Genomic DNA, 10,040 nt, shown 5'->3' with positions numbered 1-10,040 from the left:
GAAATTTTTTTTTTAATCTTAAACGAACTTTATGTTCACTATTCCTATTTTGACCTAAAGATTCCATAATGTAATTCCTTTCCTCTTCACTAATAAGCATCGTTTGTTCCTCTGGACTATCCGCGATCACAATCCACCAAACCGTGCACCAAATTAGACAAAGTGCACCTTCAATGTAAAATATCCATATCCATTCGAAATTCGCAGCCAACATTCCCGTTAAGAGTATAGAAATCACAGTGCCAAGTGCAGTTCCTAGAAGAAGCAGAGAATAATATATATTTACACGACTAAAAAAAAAGGAAAAAAATATATGTTTTTACCTGCATAAACGATCGAAGCAAGAACGCTTCTCTCGTTTGGTGGAGCCCATTTAGCGATCATAACGTGCATTGCCGGAAACGTCACTCCCTACAATTAAAAAAAAATAAATAAATAATAATAATAATAATATAATATTTAATTCTAAAACAATTAAATATTGAACAATTTTTTAATCGACTAACCCCACCGATTCCTTGAAGAAATCTCATCACGATAAAGAGAGAATAATGGGTTTGAGCAGCAACAGGTGATAATATAGATGCGACGACGTTCAGAAGTACCGATCCATTCATCACCCATTTGGCGGATAACAGTTCGGCCATTCGTCCCCCCGGAAGTAAAGATATCATGTATCCCCAGAAGTAGGATGACAAGATAAGGCCTTGTAAAGGTTCGTTCCACACGAATGGACCATCCTGTACGTGTTAAAAAAAAGTTGTGAAATTTTCATTTGTGAAAAATTTTTAAAAATTTCTTCATAATCATTCCGTTCCATAAGACAACAACTTCGAATTAAATTATTTTAAAATTAATTTTTTAATTTTCATAGTATTTTATTTTTAAATTTTTAAAATTAATTTTTAAAATTTTATTATATATTATAATAAAAATTAATTTTATTATGTATTATATTTTAAAATTAATTCACGTAGTTCGTATACAAGTATACACATACCTCGATGACGGTTTTCGTCGTCGCGTTAGAAGAAACATCATGGTGATGACATTCGTCGGCCACATTCGTCGCATTCCCCGATTCTAATTGATGCAACGTGGACAATATTACAGCAGTGTGGTTCACCATAGCTACGATGGCCACACTTACGTTTACCTTGAAACCGTAGATAATGGCGAGCCCAATTGAGCCCATAATCGCCATTACGTATCTTGTAGGAAACGTGGCGTGCCCTGTTTCTGTAAATATGTGTATTTAAAGAATTTTAAATGTTTATTTAATGGCACAAAGTGGCTAGTCTTTTTAACAATTATAATGACTAATTGATAATAAAAATGGTATATATATAAGAATGAACAAAGGAATTTTTTAGCATGAAGCATAACGTGTTTTTTATAAAAATATTCTTCTTTTTTTTTTTGCGATTGTTATTATATAATTCTATCTGCAAATAAATAAAATTAAATGACGATTTTTAAGAAAGGTTAAAAAGTTATCGAGAAAGTATTAATTTATGCAATTTGAAATATGATAAATTTACATGTAAAATTAATATCTTTGAAATTTTCTTTCAATTTAATTATCATTTTGAACGACAAAAAATGAAAAAAAAAAAATTTATTTTGGTACGTTGATAGATATTCGATAAACAAATATTCAATTATTTATTAACAATAATAATGAAAAAAGGATCACTACAAGTTTTTAGATCACTAAATACTTTTCTTTTTTATTCCACGCATTTATTTTCGGTATTTATTTTCGAATATAGGTCAAGAAACGTATAAAAACGAAATTTCAAAATATTTTTTTTCTTTTCTACGAATATATCGCGTAAATAGGAAGGAAATATATCATTTCATGTCAAAATCGATGAAATGAATAACAAATTAATGATTTTTTTTACAGATAAATTATCAACGACAATATCGTTATCAACTACACAACTATTAAAACGAAAATTTATATTATATGAATGACTAATGACTAACATGTGTCATAATAAATGCATAGCGTTGCATCAACTAGATGGAAACAGTGTGATTTCAAAATTATTATTATTTTGAATTACATCGTGTATTTAATTTTTCAAAAAATTAAAAATATCACGAAAAATATTTTATTTTATTTTTTTTTTTTTTTGACTCGATACAAAACTTATTCGGCGAAATTTTATAAAATGTTTAAATAAAAAAGAAAAAAAGAGAGAGAGAAATGAGTAGAGGACACTTGAAGGTCACAGAGATAGAAAAATCGACAAAGGATAGAATTTCGAAAAAAATTGAAATTCAATTAACTTTCCCCGCTTTTACGAACTCATTAATGTACAATCTCTAGGATCAGAATCGTACTATAATTACTTACCCTTGAGATTACGTTTTCCAGTCATAATTTTCCCTTGTTGATACGTATTTTCTCTGCCTTTTCGAAATAAATAAAAAAAAAAAAACCTTGGTGAAAAAGTTTACAATTTCTTTTCGATTACAATTGCAATTCAAACGAAATTTAAGAATATAAAATTTCTACGAATTCACAAATCGTCGCTTAATATTTTTCGATTTAACGCCGTTCCGAATTCGAAGAGAAATTTTCGAAGTGAAATACGATTTTTAGCCCGAAAAATTTATAATTATTGGACAATGTAAATTTCGAAAACTTGTCGATTTACAATTCTCTCTTTGCTCCCACTTTCGTTTGTTCCTCGTTCGCGCAATATGCTACTGAAAGTGAACGCGATACATCAGATCCTCCAAACTATACGAAGGAAAAACGGAGCGTGCGCCTCTTCTATAAATGCCATAGCCGTGTGAACGCAGGCTCAAATTCATCGTCTTTCCAATACTACTCCTTGTCGGTGTGACGGTATCTATGTATTTTCAACCTGCCCGTTCATTCCGAGAACGTGTGACTTTAATGAAAATGCACGTACGTAAATATTTGAGGGATTACGTCATTAACATTAGACTCCTAACATCTGTAATAATATTGTTTAATATTGTTAGATTTTCAGATTTTACAATGTGAAATATATATATATATATATAAATATTATTCGGATTTTTTCTTTATTATCGGATATTATTAAATTTATAATATTTAATATTTTTACGATTTAAAATTCTAATATACATATTGATTCAATCAGATACGATACCACTTGCAAAGTGGTATTTATTCGTTATAAGTTTGCTATATTGCAAGCTTGGATATAAAATTCTAGCTTTATCTTTATCGAGAACGATAAAAGAGTGAAAGACGAAGATAAATTGAAAGTCAAAGCGTTTGAAAAAAACTTTATGATGTATTGTTTCGGGTAAAGTTCTTCTTAAACATGTGTCCCTGATAAATACCGAAGCATATAATATCATTTAAAGTATTAAATAAATAAATTAAATAATTTGACTTTGTAAAAGAAAAAAGAAAAAAAGGAAAAGAAAAATTTATTGATGCATTTTTATATTTTCGTAAGATTTCAAGTTATTAATTTTTCTGTATATATATATATATAAGAAATGCAATAATTGAAATTTCAACGTTATACCATTTATCCGTTAATTTGATGGAAGGAAGCGCATGATGAACCAAAATGAAGTTGGATTCATAAATAGGTTACAATATACATATGTCGACCTAATCAAAATTTGCAAATTGACAGTATGTAACAAAAATAAAACGATGACATTTATAAATTCCAATGTATAAAAATAAGTTCTTTTTGAATTTTAATGATAAATAAGTAAGCTAGAAACATGAGCGAGGAATTAGCACCTGACCCTACCCTTGAAGAAATATATACATGGATCGAGCAAATACAATTTTCAAAACCAAAGAAGAATCTTGCTCGAGATTTTTCCGACGGTGGTAATAATGAAAAGTTCATACATTTTATAAGCACAATTTATATTTTAATTGGCTAATGTTTAAAAAATGTTTTTTTTCCAACAAATCCCAGTTTTTATGGCTGAATTGTTAAAACGGTACTATCCTAAAAACATCGATATACATAATTATGTTCCTGGTAATAGCGTTGCAAAAAAAATAGATAACTGGTGTACGCTAAATCGGAAGGTACTTTCAAAGCTTGATATCAAATTAGGAAAAGATATAATCAATAAATTGGCAAATTCGCAACCTGGTATTATTGAAAAAGTTTTAATCGAATTGCGAACTAAAATTTTAAAAGATTGTAATACGGAAAGGAATAATTTATATTCTGAATATCAGGAAAACGAAAAACCAGGTACGTAAATGATTACAGTCAAATAATAAAATTTTGGAAAAAATTTGTATAATTTTTGAGCAAAATTTTATTTTCTATAAAGAAGTTGTTAAGTCAGTGCTCAATACTGAAGAAGTAGCGAATAAAACTGTTCCACGTCATGTTTTTGTTCGATTAAAACAGGAATTAGAAGAAAAAAATGAAATGATAAAAATGCTTCATCAAAAGGTATCTCATCTCGAGTCTTTGATAAAACTAAAAGATCAAAGAATTACAGATCTTACTTCACAAATAATAAAACCTGTAGAACAAAATACACCAAGATCTGTAAATTTAAGCCCCACATCTAATGTAGTTTCAAAACTTCGAACGAAAATTATATAGATAATTAGATATTTTTGAAAGTTTGAAATGTTTTGAAAATATTTTAAATAACAGTGTACTTCAAAAAATTATATTATTTATAAACTTTTAATTAATATATCATTTTAACATAGTGTACCACATCTTGATTTGTTTTTTTCATTATTTAGATTACAATTTTTATAATTATTGTTATAGATTTTTATTATAATTAAATCTATTAGTTTATTGATTTTTGTTGACACTTGTTAAATGCTCGTTACAAAAGTTGATAAAATTGTATCAACGTAAAATTATATTATTTGTTTCTTATTTTTAGATAGATTCAATGTAAATAGAAATTTTATATTGGTGCTCTCATACTTGGTGGTGAAACCAAAATTACACCATCACCACGAACAAAAAGCATAGAAATATTCCTTTTAGTCGTACGATACACTTCCTCGTATGTTTCTTCATCAATTTCTACGGTAGTTACAGTTTCTTCTGCTTCGCCCAATACCATATTCAAATGTTGGTCATAAGCCTGTAAATTAAAAAATTAAAAAATTTTATATTATTAAATTTTTTTTAAATTGACAATATAAATGTATATATAATAGACAGATAAAAAAATAATATTTACATGTAATCGTCCCCGTAATTCTCTCTCATTTCTCATTTTAACATATATTCTTTCATCAAGACTCAATCTTATAAGATCTAAGGGTTCTTTAACATTTATTGCTGGCACCTGAAATGAAAATATATAAGTGAGGTTATTATATAAAATTCTAGAAATACTTGTATATTTTGATCTTGAACTTTATCAATATGCTCACTTCATCCAAAAACAAATATACATGAGGTTATAATATGTATAATAGGTTAGATTCATGTTTAAAACTTTAAATCAATGTTTTTACCTGTTCTGTCTCGTCAGCCATGATATAATTAAATTCAATATTATTTATTTATTTTATTCTTAATTTATAAAACTAGATTAACTTTTTACGTTTATGTTTACAAACAAATATAAATGTTTAGTTTACTTTCTACAAAATCAACTATTGCGCGGCATCATTCGGATAAACCGGCAATATTATCATTTCATGATATCAAACTATCATCCGGCAAGTGGCGCCATACATTTCTCAAGATATTTTCCTAATTTATTAAAATTTCCTTAATCATTAAATAATATTCATTATATCATTTTCATTGAATAACAAATTAATTAAATCTTTTGATATTTTTTTTATAAATATAAATATATTCTATAGTTCTATAGTTTTTATTTTATATCAAAAAATACTTTGATTTTCCCGCCTATTAGTTATCAGCTTATCCGCATCAAGGAATGGGCGCTACTAGTCGACGATAGAAATCAGCGTAGCTTGAGGTATTGCTAGAGTGAACGAGCGCGAGGGAGCGAGCAACGCCATTTTCTCAATTCGCGGGTGAAGACTGTGCGCGGTGTGTGACTTGTTTGATAAAGTTTATCCACGATTCTGCTTCACGACGTCGAAATTACGGGCTGTCTGACGGCCCTGGTGTATTCACCAGTGTTATGCATAGACACGCGGCCAGCTGTGTGGTAGATATGGTGAGTTCAGAGAGATCGAAGCGCTCCCGGGAGACGTGACGTCTTGTCAGTCGGCCTTTTCCCATTCCCCCTTCTTGGTGAGCTCCCGCAGGGATGGGTCGTGCAGAGTTGTCGTTTATGATAACGTAACATAAACTAAACGGTAAATCGAACACACGTTTGTCCTTGTCGATTACGATTTCACGTGTAATAAAAAAAGAATCGTGGTGGAATCAGGAGCCCGTAAAATGTTTCGTTCGGGCCAATGGGCGGAGGTTTAGGGCGGCACATGGCTGTTGGGGCGCCGGCTGTGCAGGGGGTGGTTTTCCCGACGCTAGCTCGAACTGACGAAAATTCACTATTCTTGTCAGTTACGATATTCTATGCGTACGTATATCTCGATCGTGATCGCGTGTAATTGCGGCCGGTCACGGTTCGGATAACAAGTTCATAGTGACAGTGGAAAGAGAAGTACTCCGTTATATGTCTTGATTTTCTTATTGAAGAAGAGAAGCAGCCGGAGGCTTCGGCCTTTCGCGGATTACGCGCGTCTCTTGTGTGCTATAGTGTTCTGCATTTTCTTCACGTAAACCTTGGACAAAGGAACCAATACTGATCACGGACGATCTCTGGAAGAGAAATATTCGACGATCTTTGTGTTGCTGCGAAGCAGGGACAACGGGTAACGTAAGCTCCTTTCATATATGGTTTTGTAAATTGTGATATCGTGTGAATCGTTTAATTTGATCTTCCACGATGATTTATTAATGGACCGTTAGATCTCGTGGAATGTGTATGCGTCAGTATTATCGATCGATGCTTGTTGACATACAGAAGACTCTTCTTTCGTTTTTTTCTTCAAACGAATGATATAATATAGTTATCTTTACATTTATAGCGTTCACTTTTATCTTTCGTTCGATTCGTTTACATTGGCGTAACGTTTCAACAATTTCAAAGATTATTTCTTAATTTTCTACATTTATGTAATTGATTATGATCAAATAGACAATATATTTTTTTTTAAATTTTAAAACCGTTACAAAAATCCAATTTGTCACGAATTTATTCTATTACAAACGTATTAGATACACGGTATGATCCTATATTATACATAGGAGCTTGGTGATTAAAATTCGCCGTGACATTCATGCGCCAATTAACTTGCCCGGCCTTTCGACCTTGTTGACATTTTAAACGTTTTCTGCCCTCTCAAGAAATCCGATAGCTAACTTCACACGTATACTTTCAACAGTTGCCTCGCTAATCTTGGATCATCTTTTTCCGATAGGTCTTCCTATGTGTATCGTTTGTCATTTTACAAATTCATTATTACATTCGGTATAAAACAGTATTCACAATTCACCCGTTTAAATTTGTACGACAGCGTTAGTCTTATGTTAATGTATTGTTTTATTACTACTGGATTACTACTGGAAAAATGAAATTAAAAAAAATGAATATATCATTTTTTATGTAAATTTTTCATGTAAAGTATTCTTTGATTTATAATTAAAAAAATATAATATTATATAATTAGTGTAGTAATTAAATATAATTTATACGTTGTATATTTTCAAAGATAATTCTGGATGATTTGAATTTTTACGTTGTTTTCGTAGTTATCTATATTTTATTTTACAGTGATAATTTTATGATATAGAAGCGATAAATTTATGATACACGTTTTACAATATTATGCAGTGGGTACCCGATTAACCGGCTTAATTGAGACCGGGCAAGCCGGTTAAATCGAAACCAATTGGATAATTCGGAGGCCATGATTAAACTAAATATGGTTATTTATAGAAATTCATCTATATTCATTTATGATTTTACAAATAAATAAGATTCTCAATATTTTATTTTTTAAATATAATAATATTTTCTTTAAATTTATTATCTTTAAATTTATAATAAATCGTAATATATTCATATTTTAAATCTTATTATTTTATTTATATTATTATTTTATTATTATTATTTATATTATTATTTTCTTATTTATATTATTATTTTATTTCTATAAATTAAGATAAACAATCATTGATTAAAAATATCATAAATATAATTATTTAATTATTATAAAAATAGCAATTTAAATTAAATTAAAAAAATTATATACTTCTTTCTGTCGAATCGGATTTATACTGAAAACACAGTTCTGCGCAATATCACATTGCGCAGGCAGTTAAATAGTAACGCTAATTTATATTAAATCGTTGTGCATTCGATAAATTTCGGTAAATTACATCGAAACAAATTGCTTATTTCAATTCAAATGGATTTTTTATTTTATCCTAAATATTATTCGTAGAATGGTAATCGTAAAAATGAAGTATTCAATTTTTTCAAAATAGATTATATAGTTCCTCGTTTCTGTTTCGTGTTATTTTTCACTACGTTACACAAGTAATATAGATTGTTGTATAATGTATCGTGTGAAGTTGCGCGCATACTCACGAACACGTGTCCGGACACGCGACGTGTGCGGGAGAACGAATTCAAAATAACCGTGTGTTTTATGGGTGGAGTACCGTCGAGATATTTCTTTATTCATGAGTGCAAACGACGAAGCGGCACGGCGTGCATTAATCCCTTGAAATCGTCGCTCGACCAAAGCGCACCAAGCCGAGTGTGTTTTTAACGCTCGTCTGCATTGAAACGCTTTACGTGGAAAACCGAATTACGAATTTATGCAACGGATAAACACATGCATCGGAGCCCTTTGAGGAACTTATCCGTTTACCCAAGATGGAAAGCATTGATAGTTGATGACATGTTATTACGGTAGATGGTACACGTTTCGTGTTTAAAATAATTAGGGGATTGATCAGTTACAAAGACGACAAAAAATATTTTTTTCCGCGAAATATACTATATCGAATAAAGTCAATTATTCATTATTTCTCTATTATATCTATTTAAGTTCATAGATATCAAATATATTGCAACGTATCATACTGAAATAAGATTAAAAATTATTCTCAATGTGTTAACAAAGAAATTAAGGCGATCGCATTTATCTCTATCAATTCAATTATTTATTTATTCAAGTATTTAATATTCAATTCATATTATTTTTCAACTTTGTGTGAACATTCTCTCAAAAATGAATTTTTTTTTCCTCTTAAAATGTCTAACTTCACTCACTTTGCTTCTCGATACGCTTTCACACACTCGAAAGTCCATTATACCGATTTGCACGTAGCGTATTAAACCATACGTCACGAGTTGATATTAGCCGATGATTTACGAGGCTCACTACGCGCAAATAATAACGGCTATCCTGTCTTATAGTGATTCACGTGCAAAAGCAGGGATGAAGTAATGCGACTGTTTGTCACTGCATAAAAAAAAAAAAAAAAAAGAAAAAAAAACTGATTAAACAGCAAACGGAGCGCACAATCCAGGTTTCATCGTTCCGTGTTGGAATCCTATTATCGATACGTCCCCCGAGAATTCTTTCAAACGCGAAATTTCAATTACGCGTGGAAACCGAAACACACAATCATTCACGAGCTTTCGTAGTTAAATTGCTTTCTCTGTTAAATGTATTTATCGCGAAATTCTACAGATTTCTAAATAGATTTTTATCATTAATTGCTCACGATTGTTTCTCATTTCTTACAAACGTTAATTTTAGGAATTTCTAGTTATTTTTCCTTGCCAAATGCTCATTATTAATTCCCTATAACCAAAATTTCACACATCCAAATTCTCTATAACCAAAATTTTACTATTCGCATAATTTTACCAATCGAAACAGATGCGTCACGCGAATATTGATCCTTTTGGTGGACTATTTACGATATAACGGTGCAAATAGTAGAATAGTAGAATAATTATCGAAGCACGGTCGAGCGATCACCATCTCGGAATCCGGTGTGTTA

General features: G+C 30.2%; 4 protein-coding genes across 6 annotated transcripts in view; 2 read left to right on the top strand and 2 right to left on the bottom strand.

Moving 5' to 3' along the window:
• The window catches only part of LOC102671937 (putative inorganic phosphate cotransporter), a 4,209-nt gene extending 1,815 nt beyond the window's left edge, over positions 1-2,394 (bottom strand). The window contains exons 1-5 of the mRNA XM_031509440.1: positions 2,366-2,394; positions 1,001-1,239; positions 507-740; positions 324-411; positions 5-255 (exon numbers count right to left, since the gene is read on the bottom strand). Of these exons, the coding sequence (XP_031365300.1) occupies positions 5-255; positions 324-411; positions 507-740; positions 1,001-1,239; positions 2,366-2,390 (837 nt within the window). The 5' untranslated portion in view covers positions 2,391-2,394. The remainder of the gene's footprint in view (positions 1-4; positions 256-323; positions 412-506; positions 741-1,000; positions 1,240-2,365) is intronic.
• Positions 2,395-3,944: 1,550 nt separating this feature from the next.
• LOC102679986 (sperm flagellar protein 1) lies at positions 3,945-4,718 on the top strand. Its single transcript, XM_031509439.1, has one exon. It carries the CDS (start codon positions 3,959-3,961, stop codon positions 4,247-4,249), a length of 291 nt encoding a protein of 96 aa, XP_031365299.1. The 5' UTR covers positions 3,945-3,958; the 3' UTR covers positions 4,250-4,718.
• LOC102680116 (U6 snRNA-associated Sm-like protein LSm3) lies at positions 4,678-5,719 on the bottom strand. The gene is made up of 3 exons (XM_006613465.2): positions 5,489-5,719; positions 5,209-5,316; positions 4,678-5,109 (listed from the first exon to the last, which is right to left on the bottom strand). The coding sequence occupies exons 1-3, from the start codon at positions 5,507-5,509 to the stop codon at positions 4,927-4,929; spliced, it is 312 nt and encodes a 103-aa protein (XP_006613528.1). The 5' UTR covers positions 5,510-5,719; the 3' UTR covers positions 4,678-4,926.
• A 218-nt stretch (positions 5,720-5,937) lies between these two features.
• LOC102680652 (wiskott-Aldrich syndrome protein family member 3) overlaps positions 5,938-10,040 on the top strand; it is a 40,640-nt gene continuing 36,537 nt past the window's right edge. The window contains exon 1 of one of the 3 annotated variants that reach the window (XM_006613467.2): positions 5,938-6,168. The gene's annotated coding sequence lies outside the window, so the exon portion shown is untranslated. Of the gene's footprint in view, positions 6,830-10,040 lie in introns of all 3 variants that reach the window. The other 2 variants (XM_006613466.2, XM_006613469.2) reach the window with 2 other exon arrangements.

The sequence above is a fragment of the Apis dorsata genome, unplaced genomic scaffold, assembly GCF_000469605.1.
Source record: "Apis dorsata unplaced genomic scaffold, Apis dorsata 1.3 scaffold_150, whole genome shotgun sequence".
NCBI classification, from domain to species: domain Eukaryota; kingdom Metazoa; phylum Arthropoda; class Insecta; order Hymenoptera; family Apidae; genus Apis; species Apis dorsata.
This window is presented reverse-complemented; position numbering and strand designations above follow the sequence as displayed.